Source organism: Rhinatrema bivittatum, chromosome 17 (genome assembly GCF_901001135.1).
Source record: "Rhinatrema bivittatum chromosome 17, aRhiBiv1.1, whole genome shotgun sequence".
Classification (NCBI taxonomy): Eukaryota; Metazoa; Chordata; class Amphibia; order Gymnophiona; family Rhinatrematidae; genus Rhinatrema; species Rhinatrema bivittatum.
This window is the reverse complement of record NC_042631.1, coordinates 39,790,314-39,813,238: the sequence shown is the minus strand read 5'-3', so window position 1 is coordinate 39,813,238 and position 22,925 is coordinate 39,790,314. Positions and strand designations below refer to the sequence as shown.

The following is a 22,925-nucleotide window of genomic DNA, read 5'->3' as shown; positions in this document are numbered from 1 at the left end:
CCTCTCCAGCATCATAAAGGTGGAATTCCACCGGGTGGGAACGTCTTGAATGAGACGCTTCTCGGGCATATCCAAAGCAGTCTGATTTTCTCGGAGAACCTGCCCCGCCCTGACACTTCTGTGGAAGTGTGCTGCTATGTTCCTGCACTTGTGTATTAACCGACGCAGGTATTCAGTCTCCTTGTCCTTGGACTCCAAGCCCAAACCTGACTTCACTACCAGATGCAGAGTGTGTGCAAAACATCGAATGTTCTTAAACCGCCCATCGCTTATTGCCTTAACCATGTTTGCACCGTTGTCTGTGACAAAAAAGCCTGCCCGCGTTTTACTGTCTCGCTGGTGTACTTTCCAGCTCGCCAGCATCTTTCTGATGCATGCTAGAATATTGGCAGCGGTATGGGAATGGTCCGTCAGGTGGGTGTTCAGTAAAGCCCACCTCCACCCTGATGCTTGTTCAGTAATAGAGCTGCTGGCTGCCCCTGCCTCTGCCATGTCCCACCAGTGTGCTGTCAGAGAGAGGTAAGAGTGTGCAGCATTCATGGCGGTCCAGATATCGCAGGTGAAATGCACTCTTCCGTCTGCCTTACCTAGCAGTGCTTGCACGCGACTGACACAGTGCTTGTACAGGCTGGGGATGACCTTTCTACTAAATGTGGTTCTGGAGGGGACTTTGTAATTTGGAAGTACGACCTTCAAGAAACGTTTGAAACCCACATTCTCAACTAACTGCAGGGGCTGGTCATCAAGGGCAATCATTTCCCCAATGCTCCTGGTTACTACTTTTGCGGCTGCCTGCCTCCTACCCCGGGATAGCGTTACCGCACTCCACCCCATTTCCTCCATGGTGCATTGTCGCTTCTCCCACATGTCAGTGGGTTTCTGGCCTGCCGCCTGACTGCTAGAAGGGTATGAGGGCGTGGGCTGACTCTGCTGCTTTCCTACCACTGCACCCTGGTTGGAAGGGGAAGGGGTCCCCTGACGGAAAATGCTACCATCCCCAGATGGCAGTAATCTTGTTGGGTGTTGCCTCTTAACATGATACTCCATGCCAAAATTTGACAGATGTCCCAGTTGCTTGCCTCTGCTAATATCCCTGGCACAGTAATTACACCGAGCATAACGCGGGTCTTCTGTCACTTTAAAATGTGCCCAGATCGCAGATTTCTTTTGTGATCCTCCTCTCTTTCCCGCCCTGGGGGTGGATGGTGGCACTGGAGTTGAGGTACTACTGGGTGTGGGTGGTGCACCCACTGCACCCGGCGAAGCAATGCCAGCGGGGGCAACAGTCACCCTCTGTCTCCCTTCTGACAGCTCTTCCTCCTCCTCGATATCAGTGGAATGTCTCCCCTGCCGCAGATTTCTGGAGGTGGAGGCTAAAACAGGACTAACTGACAATTCTACCGAAGATTGCTCAGGTATTACATCTTCCGTTTCTGATGAGAATCCCATCCAAGAAGATTCTTCTTCTGAATCAGAAGCTAACAGTGCCAGCGCTACCTTGTCACCGCGAAGTTTTGCAGGACACTTCTGTCCCCTGGCTGCTCTTGGGTGTGTAACTTTTGTCTGGCTAGACTCTGCCTCCTCTTCACTCTCCTCCAAAACTACAGTGCCAGAAACAGGTGCTGGCGATTGCAAAGTTTCATGGTCTGATTTCTTTTTTTTTGCCATGGAACTGCCATCCCCTACAAAGACGTTTGATTGCGACAGTTGCCTTTTTACCTGTACTGGTGGTGTTGCGCTGGTGTCTTTTGCGGTGCCTCCGCTGCCATTCCCACTAAGTCGCTTGCATCTCCCTTTCCCTGACATTATGGATTTAATGTCAATGAGTACTAGTGGTAACACTGCCCACTGTCCCACAATAATAATGTTCGGTCAGTTTAAAATAACTAAATTAACAGACCCACTCAAGAAGAATGCTCAGTCTGTTTAAAATAACAAAATGAACGGACCAAGTCAAGAACAATGCGGTTAAGTCTGTTTAAAAATAGCAGATTGAACAGACTCGCTGAAGGCCAATCTTCACTCTGTGTATGCCCACTGCCTGCCTGGCAATGCACGGAATGTGTCTGTCTGTGTGTGTGCAGTGAGTGCACAGAGAACAAGCTTCCTTTTCAGTAGATATGAGGCAGGGTACTCCCAGCCCTGGAACTGCTGCCCACCCAGCACTGAACCACTCAAGGAGAATGCTTTTAAGTCTGTTTAAAAATAGCAGATTGAACAGACTCGCTGAAGGCCAATCTTCACTCTGTTTACAATGCCCACTGCCTCACTGCCTGCCTGGCAATGCACGGAATGTGTCTGTCTGTGTGTGTGCAGTGAGTGCACAGAGAACAAGCTTCCTTTTCAGTAGATATGAGGCAGGGTACTCCCAGCCCTGGAACTGCTGCCCACCCAGCACTGAACCACTCAAGGACAATGCGGTTAAGTCTGTTTAAAAATAACAAATTGAACAGACTCGCTTAAGGCCAATCTTCACTCTGTTTATGCCCACTGCCTGCCTGGCAATGCACGGAATGTGTCTGTCTGTGTGTGTGTGTGCAGTGAGTGCACAGAGAACAAGCTTCCTTTTCAGTAGATATGAGGCAGGGTACTCCCAGCCCTGGAACTGCTGCCCACCCAGCACTGAACCACTCAAGGAGAATGCTTTTAAGTCTGTTTAAAAATAGCAGATTGAACAGACTCGCTGAAGGCCAATCTTCACTCTGTTTATGCCCACTGCCTGCCTGGCAATGCACGGAATGTGTCTGTCTGTGTGTGTGTGTGTGTGCAGTGAGTGCACAGAGAACAAGCTTCCTTTTCAGTAGATATGAGGCAGGGTACTCCCAGCCCTGGAACTGCTGCCCACCCAGCACTGAACCACTCAAGGAGAATGCTTTTAAGTCTGTTTAAAAATAGCAGATTGAACAGACTCGCTGAAGGCCAATCTTCACTCTGTTTACAATGCCCACTGCCTCACTGCCTGCCTGGCAATGCACGGAATGTGTCTGTCTGTGTGCACTGCAGTGCACATAGAACTAAAGTATATATGAGGCAGGGTATTCCCAGCCCTGGAACTGCTGCCCAGTGCCCACCCAGCACTGAACCACTCAAGGACAATGCGGTTAAGTCTGTTTAAAAATAGCAAATGTAACAGACTCGCTGAAGGGCAATGTTCACTCTGTTTACAATGCCCACTGCCTCACTGTCTGCCTGGCAATGCACGGAATGTGTCTGTCTGTGTGCACTGCAGTGCACATAGAACTAAAGTATATATGAGGCAGGGTACTCCCAGCCCTGGAACTGCTGCCCAGTGCCCACCCAGCACTGAACCACTCAAGGAGAATGCTTTTAAGTCTGTTTAAAAATAGCAAATGTAACAGACTCGCTGAAGGGCAATGTTCACTCTGTTTACAATGCCCACTGCCTCACTGTCTGCCTGGCAATGCACAGAATGTGTCTGTCTGTGTGCACTGCAGTGCACATAGAACTAAAGTATATATGAGGCAGGGTATTCCCAGCCTTGGAACTGCTGCCCAGTGCCCACCCAGCACTGAACCACTCAAGGAGAATGCTTTTAAGTCTGTTTAAAAATAGCAAATGTAACAGACTCGCTGAAGGGCAATGTTCACTCTGTTTACAATGCCCACTGCCTCACTGTCTGCCTGGCAATGCACGGAATGTGTCTGTCTGTGTGCACTGCAGTGCACATAGAACTAAAGTAGATATGAGGCAGAGTACTCCCAGCCCTGGAACTGCTGCCCAGCCAGCACTGAACCACTCAAGGAGAATGCTTTTAAGTCTGTTTAAAAATAGCAGATTGAACAGACTCGCTGAAGGGCAATCTTCACTCTGTTTACAATGCCCACTGCCTCACTGCCTGCCTGGCAATGCACGGAATGTGTCTGTCTGTGTGCACTGCAGTGCACATAGAACTAAAGTATATATGAGGCAGGGTACTCCCAGCCCTGGAACTGCTGCCCAGTGCCCACCCAGCACTGAACCACTCAAGGAGAATGCTTTTAAGTCTGTTTAAAAATAGCAAATGTAACAGACTCGCTGAAGGGCAATGTTCACTCTGTTTACAATGCCCACTGCCTCACTGTCTGCCTGGCAATGCACAGAATGTGTCTGTCTGTGTGCACTGCAGTGCACATAGAACTAAAGTATATATGAGGCAGGGTATTCCCAGCCTTGGAACTGCTGCCCAGTGCCCACCCAGCACTGAACCACTCAAGGAGAATGCTTTTAAGTCTGTTTAAAAATAGCAAATGTAACAGACTCGCTGAAGGGCAATGTTCACTCTGTTTACAATGCCCACTGCCTCACTGTCTGCCTGGCAATGCACGGAATGTGTCTGTCTGTGTGCACTGCAGTGCACATAGAACTAAAGTAGATATGAGGCAGAGTACTCCCAGCCCTGGAACTGCTGCCCAGCCAGCACTGAACCACTCAAGGAGAATGCTTTTAAGTCTGTTTAAAAATAGCAAATATGAGGCAGAGTACTGCCAGCCCTGCCTGGCACTGCCCAGGATAAAATGTACAGACTCACTCAATAAGAATGTTCTTTTTTTTTTTTCCCTAACAAAGAATCTGTTCTGTGTTGTCTATCAAATCTGGTTCTGTTCTGTGTTGTCTATCAAATCGGGTTCTGCTATCTTCTCTGCCTCAGCCTGCCTAAGCCCACCCTGCACGATCCCGATCCCACCTCCCCACTGAATCGCTGACAATGTCCGTCAGTCCTCGTGCTGCTGCTGCTTTTATAGTGCTGCTGGCTCGTCAGGAAATCCTCAGAGAAGCACGGAATGACAGCGCGATTCGCTGCATTCAGTGCTTCTCTGAAAAGGTGAACGCAGATTCGCTGCGTTCCGGTATCCATGCCGACCTGTCCCACCCTTTCCTGTGAGTCACTGAGACTCACAGGACAGGGTCAGACAGGTTGGCATGGTTACCGCAGGGGCGCCGCCATTTTCAGGTAATCCGGGGCTCCGAGCTCGAGTCGCAGGTAATGGCGGCGAGAAAGCGCACGCATGGCGATTCGCCGTATCCGACATATCTATGTTCATTTATGTCGGAAATCTGCTCGTATACGCCCCATCTTTTTTTTAAGTAAAAAAAAAAAATTGAGTTGCGTTTTCCATATGCGGTCAATCCGAATGCACATCCCTACTATTGTGCATGGACCAGAAAAGGGACCTTGCGATGATTGGGTCTGGTAATCTGAAGGCAACCCTGGTTTCCCCCAGGGTTCAGCTCTTTTCTCTATTCTATTTAACATCTATTTATCTCCCATCTGTAAAATTCTCTTTTCTATGTCCCTTTGTTACAAACCGCATGCTGACATACAGTTTCTTCTTCAAATTGAACTCTCTTGGACAGATACTTTAAAACAGCTTCAAATTTGCTTCTCTGCAATTACCTCATGGCTCAAGCATAATAAATTATCATTGAACATGTCTAAAACAGAATTCTTGGTTGTTCATAGCCCTTATTCTTCCTTCGATAAAAAATCATTGCTCCTAAATGGTCAGTCTTTTCCTATTCAAACACACATTAAAAGTCTGGTGTTATTTTGGATACTACCCTCTCGTTTCGTCCACATCTCAAACAAGTCATTTCAAAAGGTTTCTACAGATGATGTGTACTTTCTGGTCTCAAAAAGCTTTTACATCCTCCAGAATTTCACACTGCCTTCAAGCTCCATTTTTCTCATCCTCGACTACTATAACAATCTGTACACATGCATCCCTCAAACTTATCTTCGCTCTGTTTAGCTTCTGTTCAATGCAGCCGCATGGTTCCTTGCTAATGTAAAAACATTTTGAACACATTACTCCAATTTTAATTGAACTGCATTGGCTTTCTAATAATGAACGCATTAAGTACAAACTTGGCATGCTTGTCCACAAACTCCTCAATGATCATACCTGTCACTGGGCTAATGCAATTCTTAAATTTTATCAACCCAGCAGGCTATTATGCTCCTCTCAGTGAGGTCTCTTAGAGATTCCATCGCCCAAACAAGCCAGGCTTCATATTACTCGTGAATGTGCCTTTTTCGTTGCAGCATCTACTTTTTGGAATTCTCTACCAGTAGATGTCAGATACCATGATTCACTTAAGATGTTTCGAAAACCGATTAAAACTTTCTTATTTAATTTGGCCTATAGTTAGCTCTTATTTTTATTTTTCTATTTTACAGCATTTTTATCTTATTTTTAGTTTATTTATTTTTATTTTATAATAGTTTGTTTTAGCTCACACAAGTTTTATTGAACCTGATTTGATATCATATGTTATTTTATTGATTACCCAATATGTTTTATCATTTTGTATATGCCTGTTTTATTATATTTGATATCTCATGTTATTTGATTTCATCATTCAACATGTTTTATTATTTCATATATGACTGTTCGTCATATTATGTATGTAAAATTTTTGTTCTCCGCCTAGGCCTTTTTGTGTTAGGCAGGCTATAAATCTAAATAAATGTAAATGCAATGCTGCAAGGCAGTAGCTAAAGCCAGAAAGATTTTTGGCTGCATAGAGAGAAGAATAACTAGCAGGAAAAGGGAGGTGATAATGAGGCCTCACCTGGAATACTATGTTCAGTTCCAGAGATCGTATCTCAAAAAGAATAGAGACAGGATGGAAACAATCCTGAAGGTGGTGATCAAAATGGTGTGGGATCTGTTTCAGAAGATTTATGAGGAGAGGCTTAAGGATCTAAATATGTATAACCTGGAGGAGAGTAGGTACAGGGGACATGTGATACAGTTTCAGATACCTGAGTGGTATTAATAAGGCACAAACTTCCAACCTTTTCCATTGGAAAGGAAACAGTAGATCTAGGGGTCCCAATATGAAATTCCAAGGGGGACAACTCAGAATCAATATTAGAAAATATCTCTTCACGGAGAGGGTGGTGGATACCTGGAATGCCCTCCCAGAAGAGATGGTACAGACGAGCATAGTAAATTCATTCAAAAAGGCATGGAACAAACACTGCGGATCCCTAAAAGCTTGAGGTTGGAAGTGAAGAAAGGGTATGGTGAAACATTTCTGCATGGGGGTAGCTTGCACAGAATGGCAGTTGCTACCCTTAACAGTCTGCATGGGGGTAAACAGCATGAAGTAGCAGTTACCACCATAAACAAATTGCTGGGGAGACTGGATGGACCATTTGGTCTTTATCTGCCATCTTTACTATGTAATTATGTTACTATATAAATATATGCAAAGCAGCTTATTTCCATAGGGGGAGGAAATCTTTAGGGATATTGCACAATAGTACCGCAATATGGTGATATTGCGCAATATACAGCATTTAACACAAGTTATACATTAATTCTCTTCATGGTGAGACCGCACCTTGAATACTGTGTACAATTCTGGTCGCCGCATCTCAAAAAAGATATAATTGCGATGGAGAAGGTACAGAGAAGGGCGACCAAAATAAAGGGAATAGAACAGCTCCCCTATGAGGAAAGACTAAGGAGGTTAGGACTTTTCAGCTTGGAGAAGAGACAGCTGAGGGGGGATATGATAGAGGTGTTTAAAATCATGAGAGGTCTAGAATGGGTAGATGTGAATCGGTTATTTACTCTTTCAGATAATAGAAAGACTAGGGGACACTCCATGAAATTAGCATGTGGCACATTTAAAACTAATCGTAGAAAGTTCTTTTTCACTCAACGCACAATTAAACTCTGGAATTTGTTGCCAGAGGATGTGGTTAGTGCATTTAGTGTAGCTGTGTTTAAAAGAGGATTGGATAAGTTCTTGGAGGAGAAGTCCATTACCTGCTATTAATTAAGTTGACTTAGAAAATAGCCACTACTATTACTAGCAAAGGTAACATGGAATAGACTTAGTTTTTGGGTACTTGCCAGGTTCTTATGGCCTGGATTGGCCACTGTTGGAAACAGGATGCTGGGCTTGATGGACCCTTGGTCTGACCCAGTATGGCATTATTCTTATGTTATTATTTATTTATTTATTTTAAGTTTTTCTATACCGGCATTCATGATAAATATCACATCATGTCGGTTTACAATTAACAAGTATAGAAGGAACAAAACAGGTAATAAATAACATTGATCCTCATAATATTAATAGTAAACATTAAACAAATGAAAGCTAAGAGTTGCAGTTACAATAAAACAAGGGATACATTTAACTTGGAACAGAGAAAAGAAGTTGGGGATTTTCATAGAGAGTATATAAATGCCTTTCAATATAGTTGAGGCATTAATGAAATGCGCTGATGCTGTAGAGTTAATTAATTACCATGATAGGGCAAAGTCTAAGCGACTAGTTGATGATGAATTAAGGTTCAGATTAGGTCTGGAAATGCTTTCATAAATAGCCACGTTTTGAGTCTTTTCCTAAATGTGGGAAGGCAGGGTTCCTGTCGCAAATCTGGTGGAATGGAGTTCCACAGTGTTGGTCCTGCAGTGGAGAAAGCGTCTCTGGCTGTAATGTGCCACATGGTTTTGGAGTGTGGAACTTGTAGGGATTCTCTGTAGGACTCTCTGATTGGTCTGTTGGAAGTGACTTTTTTGAGAGGAATTTGAAGGTTGAGCTGAGAGTGTTGATGTATGGCTTTGTAAATAATGGTAATGGACTTATATATGATTCTGTAGTGAATCGGCAGCCAGTGTAGGTCTTTGAGAATTGGTGAAATGTGATCATGGCTGGAGTCGCCTAGTGCAATGTGGGCTACGAACCAGGAGACCAGGGTTCGAGTCCTCCTGTCGCTCCTTGTGACCTTGGGCAAGTCACTTTACCCTCTATTGCCTCAGGTACAAACTTAGGGCCTCATTTACTAAGCATTTTCCCTATAGACACAGAATAGGAGAAAAGCCTTCGTAAATCAGGCCCTTAGATTGTAAGCCCTCTGGGGATAGGGAAATACCCAGAGTACCTGAATGTAATCCACTTTGAAGCACTGAAAAAAAAAAGTGCAAAAAGCAGAATATAAATCTAAATAAATAAATTCAGGGCAAGCATATTACAGGATAGTCGCTTACTAAATGTAGCCTAAGTTAGCTGCATATTTTTAGACCTGCTTTAGAGCAGGTTTAAAGTTATCTGACCTTGTGTGGCTGGATAACCCGTCACTTAATCAGATAAGTTGCACTGTCAACATTTTTTTTTAAAGTGCCTTTTAGGCCTGTGGTCTGATTCCTTTTCCCCTCACCATGACCCCCACCCCCCTCAAACGCTGCCAATTTTTTAAGAAATTAGATTATAAATCGGCAGGTCAGAGGCCTTGTCCCAGCTCCCTTCCCATTTAAATTTAATTATTAGCTCTGTCCTGCTCCCCTCTCCACCCACAACCACTGTAAACCCTGTCCCAGCAAGAAACGTGCCAACCTGCTCCCAGTGCAGCTGCTGTCTGAGCAGAGCTGAAAGCATTGCAAGCGTAAACTGATGGGTAGCTTAGTTCATTATTCTGAGCTCATTTTCATACCCTTACATACAATTTATACAGCTTTACTTCTTTCCCCCTCCTCCGACAAAATTACAGAATAATACTCACGACAAATTTCAGGAGTTCGCCAGACAACACAGACCCCTTTCTCTCTGCTCGCCTGAGCATAGGCAGCAACTACTGTACAGAAACATTCACAGTCTCCTCCCGTGTCACAGGCACAGGCATCCGCCACGCAGTCATCGTAGTATTTAATTGGATCAACCTGAGAAAAGGATTGAAGCAAATAGGACTTTTCTTCTAGGAGTGTTTAGCAATATATTTAGTTTGCTATCAGGATGCTCCACTGCAGTGAGAATGTGTACCCCTTTTATGTTTTTGATTAATACTTGGTGCCACAAACTTTCTCTGCTTTCCGTGGCCACAGTTTATGAGGCCACAGATCAGTAAAGTACCAGAGATGTAACAAAGTTCCGTGCTTAAACAAATTAAAGGTGGTTTTAATTTCTATGCAATTGCCAGAGATAGTGATGAAGTATATTAGTGTAGCACCAGTCTCAGATTTACCCTCAGAGATTATAATTGCATCCCGTCCCAGACAAAATATACTCTGAAGATGTGATATATTTATGGTACCTGAGAGTGGCAGGACGCAAACACATTACTAGTGATAAGACTGCACTTCTTTTTTGCCCAGGCTTTCCTGTAAGGGTTAGCAATGCAGGGGTCCTTGGTGAACTTGGCATCTGGGCAGGTAGGGGAGAATTTCCAGCTGTTTACAAACTCAAACATATCCTCAACCACAGACTGACTCCTGGTGGTGAAGTCATTGACAGTGTTTCCATCAAAATTTCCACAAGCACCACAGACTTTTCCCTGTGAATCAGAACAAAATTAAACTAAATAGTTGTATATTTGCATATTTACCTGCCACTAAGAAAACATCTGATTCTCTTACTTTCATGGCTGTGCAGTTAGTGTAGCTGTGTTTAAAAAAGGATTGGAGAAGTCCATTACCTGCTATTAATGGTAATTAAGTTGACTTAGAAAATAGTCACTGCTATTACTAGCAACGGTAACATGGAATAGACAATTTTTGGGTACTTGCCAGGTCCTTATGGCCTGGATGGCCACTGTTGGAAACAGGATGCTGGGCTTGATGGACCCTTGGTCTGACCCAGTATGGCATGTTCTTATGTTCGTATGTGTCTCCAACTGAAGTTTTTTTTATTTGCACACACTGTGATAGGAGTTTGCAAACTAAATAAGGGCCTGATTCATCAAGGCATTTTCCCATAGTCACAAAATGGGAGAAATGCCTTAGGGAATCAGGCTCTAAGAACATTAGAATTGCCATGCTAGGTCAGTTAAGGTCCATAGAGTCCAGCATTCTCTCCCCAACAGTGGTCAGTACAGGTCACAAGTACATAGCAGATCTCAAAAAACAAATTGGTTTGTTGTTCTCACTCCCAGAGATAGCAACAGCTTTCCCTAGTCTGCCTCACTAATAATATTTTATGGTCTTTTCAAAATGGTGTACTACTTTATTGTAAGTAGTGCCGGTTGGAACAAAGATAGAGCATTGACAAAGTCACCCCTGAGGAAGAGCATCCCTCAAAACATGACATCTGTGGTTGTTTTTCCATTGCTTGGGTTGCAGTTTTAGTTACTAAAAGATAAGTGCAGTTATATTTACAAATAATAAAATAATTTTAATAACAAAAACATAATAAATGAAAGAGTACATGTATATAAAATCTTCAATTAAGCCTGATGATTATATGATGGTCTTAACAAGCTGTGCATATAGTCCAGCCAACAAAGTTATAGATTTATTTTAAGGAGGATTTTGATATTTATTAGGCAAGTGCAAAGTCAAAAAATGTGTTTCAGTTCATTCATTCATTTTGTAGGTTGTAATCATTCACTCATTTCATTTCAAAACAAAAACACCTTTGTTTATTAGTTTTATTTGTTCATTCGTTTCCCATTATAGTTATTGGGAAAAGCAATGTAGACTATTTAGGGATCCCAAATTGGGCTTTTCTAATTGTTTCTAATGAAACTGGCTGATAGACATCAACAGAAGGGTGAAGACATGCCAATGCATCAAGGTTATGTCAAGGTAGCACCAAACGTGGTATGAAGAGTCTAAGGACTTGTAATGGGGCAAAATGGTACTAGCAGTGGCAACAGATCTCCAAGATACTGCCAGAGGCATAAAGAGACAGCAAGAGTAGCCAGAACATCCCAAGGCTGCAAATATAGGGTAAGGAAACCCGCAAGGATCTACGAGAGGAGCAAAATGGCACCAAGTGTAGTATGATCAGCTCAAGACACTGTGAAGGGGTACAAAGCATAAAAAGAGGCAGAATACCCCCAAAGGGGTCAAAGCAACTGAAAGAGTAGCATGAAGACCCCAAAGCATCATGAGAGGCACAAATCAACCACCCAGATTGGCAAGAACACTCCAAGGATCCAACTAAGAAGCAAAGGGCACCAACCAAATTGGTACAAAGCCTTAGGCAGGGAGAAGCCAGAGGAAATCCCTGGAGAAAGCCTGATGTCATTTTTTCATGGTATCATTAGCTAAAAAAAGCTGGATGTCCAGGCTTGGAGTTGGTCTTCAGTGGAGGCTAAGATGCTACTGACTCGAGGTATCAAATGCTCTTTAGACATTAGTCTTTTTTTTTTTTTTTTTTTAAGTTTATTTGTATTTTATTGAGAAACCAATAAATACATTACATGTAGACATTGAACAATGGTATGTGCATAACAGTTATTTCGTCAAACGTTGAAACAAAGAGTATAGCATCCCCATTGGTAAGAGGACTCGTCAACGAAGCCCTCCAGTTGAACTATATAAGCATCATTATACCTCCTGCAACAGTAATACAACCAATTGTAAATACATCGTGGTAAAGCCCACAAACGGAGCATTGAATATGAACTCAGTGGTTCCCCAACTTTTTTCCCCCCCCTCCCCTCGCTCAAGCCGCTGGTGATGGTGAGAACCCAACATTAAATTCCCAACTTCCCAAAATGAGGAAGTATTCATCTCAACCACTTCAAACATTACCACACCAGCCCTCTACAGAATACCTTCTCCCACCTTCCCCCCTTCCCAGCCCTCCCCACCCAAGGAAATACTACACATCCATGCATTCCAGCCTTAAACAAAAAACCTTCCCACCACGTCCACATATGACTGACAGGAAACCTCCAGCATAGCATCCAAGTGAACTACACACAGTCATTAAGAATCCGACTTCGGGCAACATGAGGGAGAGATTGAATATATGGGTCCCAAACACTGAGAAATCGCTTGCGTTGTATTAGAGATCGTCGAGTGGACATCTGTTCCATATGCATCATTGTATAAAAAAGGTTCCTCCATGTCCAGAAAGAAGGGGAATCAGCACTCCTCCAACTCATGAGAATCACCCGTTTCCCAACCACACTTGCTTTCTGCAAGAGCAACCGGATGCCAGGATCCCGTATTCTCAGCGGTGGAATGCATCCAAATAAAATCCACAATGGTGCCACTGGTATGGAGACATGTAAAATTGTAGCTAAGTAGTGTGCAATCCGACTCCAGAAAGCCTGAACCACTGGACAAGCCCAAAAAGCATGAGCCAAAGTACTACTCTCCTTCTGACACCGCAGGCAAGACCCCGATGGTGCAATATGTTGTCTTTTTGCCATCTGTGGTGAAATATAAGCCCGTCCCAAGAATTTGTACTGCAATTCTCTATAGTAAGTATTATACGAGATCCTGGCAATCCGACCATAACAGGTCCGCAACACGGAAGCGGTGACCACAAACTCCCCATCAGCATTCCATCGTTCAGCCAATATAGGATATATCTCTACCCCCCTCATTCTGTGCAGCTGCTTATAGTAGTATGATAAGGATGGTGTCTTAGTTCTAGAGAGGGACAACAATGTTTCCAATTTCTGGAATGCCGAGATTTGCTTAAAGACATTAGTCTTTTAATATCCTGTGATTCAGGGAATACAGGACACAATTCTGAATCCGTTTTTGCAAACACTGTCTCCATTACCCAGGAGCGGCTCAAGGCAATCTGCTGCCTGAGGCAAGGGATGAGATGGTACCCTGCTCCCGCCCCCTTGCCCGCAATCATCCATCTACTCAAGTAGGCAGTCACCCACTCGTACACACACACAATCAGGCACTTATTCACACACACCCATAGGGCCTAGGCTTTTTTTCAGCCGCCAGTAGGATGGGGTCTGCTATCAGCCACCACATCCCCCTCCTCTCAAAGAGCTAAAAGCATCTGCAGCCTTTGCTTCTGCTGTTTGTATGGTGGTCAGGCTGGAGAGGGGAAATAGGCGTACATTAAAAAAAAAAAAATCCAGCAAACATGCGCTGGTCATCCCCCCTGACATAAATGCACCTGCAGGAAGGCTTCGTTTCCCTGCAGCTCGAGGCACACTGCGCTGTGAAAGCTGCATTAAAGGAAGGTTGTTGTACCCCTGGCAAATGCCTTCAAAAATCGCCAGTTGTGGGGTGGGTGGCAGCAGAAGATGAAATTGGGATTAACGCGACTCCTGCTGTCCGGAGTTAGGGACATGTGTTTCCCCTGACTGGATCGGACAGGTGTTTGGTTTATCCCTGCCCGATCGATGTTTGACTTTGGAAGTAGGGTGAGGCAGCGGCTGTAGTAGAGGTGTTTTGGAGGGGCACTTTTTGCCTCTCCAAAACTATGCTGTCTGAGGCTGCCACCTCCCCCTGCCTCATGATAGAACCGCCCCTGCCATTACCTCAGAACCATTAATATGGAGGATCATGTTTCTGGTTCTGGGTGCTGCACTCCTGAAGCCCTTGATTTTGCTTTGGTATAATACATCAAAGGTTAAGTTCTGGATGAGACTAATATTTGTAATAATTGTAAGGGAAAAAATTCTAAAGAAAATGTCTAAGATGGCATGAAACTGTTAAAGATAACTGGGTAGGTAAAGCCTATGTAAAGCATCAGATAGCACAACAAGACTAAGAGTCATCGAGTACTGTAGGAGGAAGGGGGATTTTGAACGTATGTAGTCTTGGTGATCACGTCTGGAAAGTAAGCAGGTTGCAGGCAGAAGTGCATATTGCATTGATTCAAGAAACCCCTGCACATGAGAGGGTTCCCTGAAAAGTGTGGAGGTGCCAGTAAGGGCACAGTCAGCCGAGAAGCCGGTGTAGAGGTGGAGGTATTGAGCTTAATAGACTTGGTAGTGGCAGTCACGGTAGCATCTAGACGAGAGCTCATGTTGTCTATGGCAACTGCCAGAGACTCCAAGAATTTTTGCTGTTCGCTGATCCTTTGTGCCAGGCCAGGAATGGCCTGGAGGGCCGAGACCTCTGCCGGGTCCATGGATTTGGCAATCTGTTATGGTTTGTGGGTATGTGGACCCTTGGCCCGAGATGGAAGTTGTTACCACCTGTGGGGAGGAGCCCCATAGGTCCACACCGTCAGGAGGCAAGGTCAGGAACAGTGGGGAGTTCTGGCTGAGGCTATGGAGAGGTCCCAAGGAGCCAGAATTACCCCAGTAGGGAGACATGCTGGGGATAATACCTGGGCAGAAACCCCGAAAGGGAAGGTGTCAGACAGACCGCAGAGCAGAAGGCGCAAGTCTGGTCATGCAGGAGGTATTCCGGAAAGGCAACCCCGAGAGGCGGAGCTGCGCAGCTTAGGAGGCGTTGATGAAATGATGTAGGCCAACCCGCGGAGCAGGGAAGCTCGAGTCAGATCTCCACTGATGACGTATGCAGAACCCCGAGGAGTGGGAAGTTCTGACAGTCTCTGTATAGCATGGAAGCACTGCCCCGAGGAGCTGAGGCGTGCTGGCAGTCTCAGTATAGCACGTAGGTGCGACCCCGAGGATCGGGGAGGTGTGGTCAGTCGCAGTGTAGGATGAGAGCACTGCTCTGAGGAGTGGAAGTACTGACATTCTCTTGAGTAGCACGTTGGTGCAGCCCTGAGGAGCAGGGAGGCGTTGACAGTCTTGTATGGCACGTAGGCATAACCTCGAGGAGTGGGGAAGCACTGAGGTAGAACTCCCGAGTGGCAGAGGTGTTCCAGGGGCAGCCCCTAGGAGCCTTGCAGGGTAAGACTCCAGAGGGCACAGGGCCAGCCCAAGGAGTGGGGGAGGCCAGGAGACCATGTCCCCGTAGAGTGCGCACACTGGCCCCCAAGGAGCGGGTACCAGACAGAGTCCAAGTCCAAGGAGTCCGATAGCATAGCCACAGGAACATGAAGGCAGGAGCTTGTAGAGACGTACAGAACTTGTTGCCAAGTCAGCTAGCTGGGGGCGAAGGTGGACCTTAAGTACCTAGGTCCGATGACATCATCAATCAGGGACGCCCCCGAGGTTCCCGCTGAAGAGCCTTCAAAGGAGGGCCCGGTGGCGCGCGCGCATGCCTAGGAAGGCCCGAAGTCGACTTGGGTGGCGGCGGCGTCCAGGCCGCCATGTGGAGCCCCAAGGAACGCGGCGGTGGAGACTGGCCTGCGCCGCGAGCAGACCCAGGGAAGGCAGGAGGTGCAGGAAGTAAGTAAACGCAGTCACAGCCATCTGCGACCGACGGGCATAACAGGCTGGGGCCTAAGAACCACGGGAATCTGTTCCTGAAGAACCTGATAGAGGTGCAGGGAAAACAAAAAGCAGGGCATTTCCATCAAATCGTGAAGGGAGGATAGCTTCTTTCATTTCATGTATTATTTATATATCGCACCAAGGCAGTTTACAGCAAATCTAAAAACATTAAAATACATAAAACAATTAAAAACAGCTAATTCACTACCCATTCCCACTCACTCTTTCCATCTCTCAAAAAAAAAAAAAAAAGAGAAAGAAGAAAAGAAGCAGGAAGAATTTGATTCAAGATGTTGGCACCTGCTGGAATTCCACCTGTCTGATAGTGCAGAGGTTAGTTAGGTAGCAACAACAATCCTTCATAAGCTGAATCTGGAAACCGAAATTGAAGTGACTCATCGCCTAGGGCATCCCTGACCGCAGGCAGCAGACTGCCTTGAGCCATCCCTGATTACATGGGAAACTGTATAATCAACCTCGGCATGTCATTTCTGGTGGGTTTTTTTGCACTTGCTCCCATGCAGGTGCAAATATATGTGGATACATTGTACCCACAATCCACGTGCCAACTGTATTTTCAAAAGGAAACTCTGCAATGGCTTTCCCTTAGAAAATGAGCTTGGAGTCCTATGGGTAGACTTATGACTCCAAGGGGAATTTCAATATCAGCCTCATAACAACTCAATGGCTGATCCACAGATATGAAGGAGATATCACAGCAATCCACGGGGAGGCCAATATTAAAACGCTACTTAGCTAGATAAGTATGATTTATCAGATAAGTGGTAGCCACTGAATACCCGGCTATGTTCAGTGGCCGCAACTTAACTAGATAAGTCACTTATGCAGTTAAGTAGATAGCCAGATAAGTTGTGGACGGGCAGTGGGTGGATCAGGGTGGTGCTACATATCCAGATAACTTAGCTGGATAAAAGCAATATTCGTTCTTATCCGGCTAGGAAGCGCCGAATAACCGTGCTGCTGAACAACCCATGTTACATAGAAACATAGAAACATAGAAATGACGGCAGAAGAAGACCGAATGGCCCATCCAGTCTGCCCAGCAAGCTTCACACATTTTTTCTCTCATACTTATCTGTTTCTCTTAGCTCTTGGTTCTAATTCCCTTCCACCCCCACCATTAATGTAGAGAGCAGTGATGGAGCTGCATCCAAGTGAAATATCTAGCTCGATTTGTTAGGGGTAGTAGGGGTAGTAACCGCCGCAATAAGCAAGCTACACCCACGCCCATCTGCTCTACCTAGACTATGTTGTACAGCCCTTGTTGGTTGTTTTTTCTTCTCCCCTGCCGTTGAAGCAGGGAGCCATGCTGGATATGCATTGAAAGTGAAGTATCAGGCACATTTGGTTTGGGCTAGTAACCGCCGTAACAAGCCAGCTACTCCCCGCTTTGTGATTGCGAATCCTTTTTTTCTTCACCCCTGTCGTTGAAGCTATGCAGGATATGTGTGAAGCATCAGTTTGTTGTTTTGTTTTTTTTTCCCCTGCTGTTGAAGCAGAGAGCTATGCTGGAAAAGCGTGATGTATCAGTCTTTCTCCCATGCCGTTGAAGCAGAGAGCCATGCTGGATATGCTTGGAAAGTGAAGTATCAGGCACATTTGGTTTGGGGTAGTAACCGCCGTAATAAGTCTTTTCCGACTAACTTACCTAGCCAGATATTTCTGAATATTGGGCCTTTTGCAAATACTATTGTAATTGTCTGGTTCAGTCACCTAAATATAAAATTATAGATGCAGTATCTACATCAAACAAACAAAGACCAAGGACATACATTTTCTTAAAGGGATGTCAAGAATGATGGATGCATATAGGAAGGCTAGATGAATTGTGGAATGTCAGACAAATAAAATGGGATGCTGAAATTTGATTCTGGGTGTTTACATTCCACAGTATGCAATGCTTCTTTTTCTTCTCTGCATATTTCTCACTCCTGTGGTGACCATAGTCCCAGGCACTTTATACCACGCTACCTAGTCAAGCTCAGTTCTTTTGTTTGCATGCAGGTCTTAATATTCTATGGAATAGTGCTGCTCCATGTCTTCTAGGGTCTTCATCTGGGCATTCCCCTCCACCTGCATATTTATTAATGTATATCACTGATCTTGATATAACTTCTGGTTCTAAATCTCACCTTGAATTTTGATTCGAGTTTGATAGATATGCTATTTTTCCCATCCCACATGACGATCAGCCCATTGTAGGTCTCCATCGTTTTGTAGTTGCCCATTTGACGGATCACATAGGATGCATTCTCTCCGCTGTCAAATTTAACCTCCTCGAAGCTTTTGTCTCTAAATATCAGCTCAGTATTCTAAAATGCAAGGAAAAATCACAAGGAATATCAGAAAAAGGTACATTGCAAGGAGCAGTTAATTATTAACAACCACAGACCATAACCGATGCAAAGATAACACATACTTTCCATCCTCTACCCTAACTTTGCCCATTGTCTATCCTTAAAAGAAAGTGCACTGTGACACTGCACAAATATTTTAGCCACTCAGGAAAGCACAATTTTTATCCTGAGGAACTGATTCGGGCAAATGTATTTCAAAGCCATTTAAACAGGTAAATAGCAATGTGCACACATAACTTGGCTGTCCAGAAATTGCTCTCCTTGAACATGGTTACAAGGGTGTATGGTGTCCACATACATTTTTAATCCCTTTTAGGGAGAGTGTTTCCAGGGGAATATTTTGTGTGGGATTGGAGAATAACATGCAGAGATGATATTTTCAAGCCCATGCATGTTATTCTGCATAAAAAATCTACCTCTGTACAGGCAAATATCCGCGTATTTGATAAATTATTTAGAGTCTGAAGTACTGTTAGTAGGATCTTGTATTCCTCTGCTACAAGATTTAAACCATTTCAAACTTGCAGAGGAAGGGTGAAAATATCTAGACATTTTTATATCATCTGATTTGTCCAGACTTTGCTTCACTAATTATAACCCAGTTGTGAATAAATTAAATCTGATTTGGCAAAGTGGAATCCACTTTCTATATCCTGGTTCGGTAGTGTGAGCCTTATTAAAATTCCAGTCTTATATAGATTGCTCTACCCCTTTGCATTCTTACCATGAAACATCCCGATTTCTACTTTCTCTGCTCTGAGTAGTGTCCTATTCCTTTCTGTGGAAGGGTAAACCACCCGGATTAAAATAATCTGAACTGCTTAAACTCCAAAAGCATGGGAGGGTAGAACTTCCTGATTTTCCAACATATTACTAGGTGGCCAGGATGACTTGTTTACGTGTATGCGTAGGTAGTGATCCATCGCAACACTGGTCTCTGCTTGAAGAGAAGTGGCACAGCAGATAAGAGTCTGGCTGCATTACTGTAGTTGCTTCCAACGTCCACTTCAGGAAAGGCTGTCTGTAGAGGTAATCCTATCTTTGCTCATACACTGTGTGGTGGACGATAAATAAAAAAGCAGGGATCTCTTCTACTGCTTTTTCATATATGATGTCTCTGGTACAGAATCCACGGGTGGCATTGATTACCTTTTCGCCAAGTATAGCTGGATGGTGGAAGAGATTTCTGGGACAGCTTTTTCAAAATAAACAGATCAAATCCTTTCCAGGCTTGATAGCAGATTTTGAGATCCCTAGGCACTCTAACTTTCTTTATATCTGAAATATGCTGTGGATAGGAGAAACAGTTGAGGAATGCAGTGGCATTCTTGGAGGAGAAGTCCATTACCTGCTATTAAGTTGACTTAGAGAATAGCCACTGCTATTAGCAATGGTAACATGGAATAGACTTAGTTTTTGGGTACTTGCCAGGTTCTTATGGCCTGGATTGGCCACTGTTGGAAACAGGATGCTGGGCTTGATGGACCCTTGGTCTGACCCAGTATGGCATGTTCTTATGTTCTTAACCTCTATGCTGTGAGGAGGGTGGAAAATTGTATGATTTCCAAATGGTACATATGCATTAGGAGCCTTGAAGAGACAGCGCCAGGTCTTATAACAGCACAGATTTTGAATTCGCAATCCAGTTTAGAAGCAAATTTGGCGTGTATCGAGTCAGATCTGCACTAAGTCGAGAATTTTTATTCAAGGTGCTGCATCAGTTATACCACACTCCCATCTGCTTTTCTAAATTTAGTGCAGGCAGTCCTCTGTGTTGATGAAGGTGTTGGCAAAAGGGCAGTTATCTTCATATGTGATGGGAGTCCTTGAAATTATCTGTCACATTTGTGACTGTGCTCCCCCGCCCATGGGCCCACTATATGCCTTGCTGAGCTTGTGGAGAGAGCAGACCTGTATGAGGGGGGGTTAGGAAACTGACTAACCATGTGACACACCTTATCATAGCACATATGTGGAAACAAGCATCTAGTGTTTCATTTTGGGAAACCAAGTGACTGAAATTGCAATTCTGGAATGAATGGCATTTATAACGATATTTGGTCTCCATGCTGGGCTCAGTGTAGGGAGCAGGTTGAATAATATGTCCTTATCCAATGGTTCCCTCCAGATTTTCTGTATCCCAGCATGATTAATGTCCTGATTCTTCACAGCATATTTTATGTATTAAAAGTAATATCGAAAATCTACCCATAAAAAAAAGGGAGATGCAGAGGTTGGTGCGTGCTTTGTGCCTGTCTCGTGTTTCAAAGTGAAAGCGCATGCAAACTTTCACTGAAAACCTTGGTGCAAAGTCCAAGGGTGAAGAGCATCTGCAGGTGGGAAGGGAACACGAACCCATACAAGGTGGACTTGTGCTTTGTTGAAACCTTTCTGGAAAGCAGTGGAACCTAAAACTGCCGATATTAGGGGTGTGCGAGGGCTAAGGGAGGATGTGTGTTTGAATATCCATCGGCATAAACCGTGTGGCCATTTAGTCCCATGTGGCACAAATTACAATTGCAACTCATTGTAAATCAATGCCATTTTCATTGGCAGAAACAAGTACATGATATTACATTAATTGAAAAGGTGGCATTATATAATACGATTTGTGGCAAGTATTGGACCTTTATCAGCTTTTGATTGTGGGGCTTGTATTCTCTTTTTTCTTTTCTTGGTTGGAGGCTGTCCCATTCCTTCAGTGTTAATTATTGTAACTGCAAATAATAGGAATATGAGTTTGCACAATGATGTGTCCAGTGACTTTAAGGAGATGTATTATTTGTATGGTTTACTTTTCTGTTGACTGGGATTTCTTTATGGTGTATTATATATGTCTGCTTGTTCTATAAATAGAGTTCAAAGACAAAAAAAAAAAAAAACGATCCATGGACTTTATTTATTTATTTATTTTATTTAAATTCTTTTATATACCGTCATTAAACTGGGAGCCATCACAACGGTTAATAATGATGCACATAAATTAATGTTGCTAAATGTGTTTATTATACCAACTAGACAGGTGCCTGTAAGTTATGGTACAGAGTTTCATAAAAACTATAGGGTGATAAGTACGATAGATATGTTTAGATTTATTAGAACCTTCTGAAAAAATGCCTCCTCAATTTTCTCCAGAGTTGACAGACTACTAGAGCTCTGCATATAGAAAAACAGATCAAGAGCCCTAAGGGTCCTTGTCTAATGAGAAGCAGCAGGGCTATGATGAATCCACGGTCAAAAGCTAGATCTGATAAAGCAAGGAAAATAGATCCTAAAATCTTTGGTAGCAGGTAAACAAACTTACCCAAGAGCCACAGTCATTCTAGCCATTAGAAGACACGGCTTACGCGAAGATATACATTTCTGTCATTTGTTATGTAACCAATCCCAAATGGTGAAAACTCAAAACAGGTAAAAGAGGAATACTTACGAAGAAACTTAACTGAAATTGTTAAGTCGGAGGAAGAGCAGCACAGTATAAGAAATATAACATCAGAAGGCTCTAAAAATGAGGGTTTTTTCATTGACCTACAGCATTATTTGCTTTAAAAATGGTCACCTTCAAGATTTGTTCCAGGTGTAGGTAAATCTGAGGATTTTATGAAGGCACAGTATGCTATAACTCTCCCAGTTTATCCGTACAGCTACTCACGTTCAGGAATACTTTAAAGGTCTTGGAGCAGGTGGCTCCAGTGGTGCTGCAGGGCTTATTCTCAGTGGTCACGCGGAAGGTGCTCTTGGTGCCATCCTTACCACAGTGATCCTGTGAAATGGGGTAAAAATGCATCTTAGAGCACTGTTCACTGTAGCACCGCCCTCAGGTAAAACATTAGAGCAACGCTCCCCAGGAGGGGGGAAAAAAAACAACAGAGAGCAAACAAACCACTTCAACCATGAGAGTGATGTGGGCAGTCAAGGTGAATGCAGGTGCTCTAATAACAAGACCCAGGGAATGACCGGGCCCGGTGTCCTGGGCCCCAATCCCCAGAGCTCCCCCATCAGCACTTTTACCACTTCTTATCTAGTGGCGATGGGGGGGGAGGGATACATAAAACAGTCACCATAAGTTTGCAAGCTTTCATAATTTTACTGATAAGCACAATAAATAAAACAAAACAAAACATTAAAGCATAAAATGGAATAACATTTGAAGATTTTTGCACAAAGAGTATCACAACACATACATTTCCTATGAATACTGGATTACTAAAGTTAACAGTGTTTTCAGTTCTTAACCAGAAACTCTGTATAACTGTACCTGAGTTTGTAAATACTGGGTACCCAGGAATAGGACACAAATAATTCTCTCAGTCCATTTATAATGCGCAGACAGAAAAATAATTGTTGGTGCCTCTGGTGCTGCAGATGTAGTCAGATGAATGAATTCCAGAAAATGCCGTTGATGGTTTGGAAGGCTCTCTGTCAGATACACAATCCTCCAATAGCACTATGTCTTATTTAGTTTCCCTCCTAGGTGAGGAAACAGACTAGAAATCTGGAAGTTTCTGAGCAGATGACTCCAAACAGGG

General features: G+C 43.9%; 1 protein-coding gene across 1 annotated transcript in view; it reads right to left on the bottom strand.

Annotated features, from left to right (window-relative positions):
- The window catches only part of LOC115079483 (mucin-5B-like), a 289,301-nt gene that overhangs the window by 112,789 nt on the left and 153,587 nt on the right, over positions 1–22,925 (bottom strand). Inside the window, exons 22-25 of the mRNA XM_029583107.1 lie at positions 22,049–22,159; positions 18,172–18,351; positions 10,052–10,291; positions 9,524–9,680 (exon numbers count right to left, since the gene is read on the bottom strand). Of these exons, the coding sequence (XP_029438967.1) occupies positions 9,524–9,680; positions 10,052–10,291; positions 18,172–18,351; positions 22,049–22,159 (688 nt within the window). The remainder of the gene's footprint in view (positions 1–9,523; positions 9,681–10,051; positions 10,292–18,171; positions 18,352–22,048; positions 22,160–22,925) is intronic.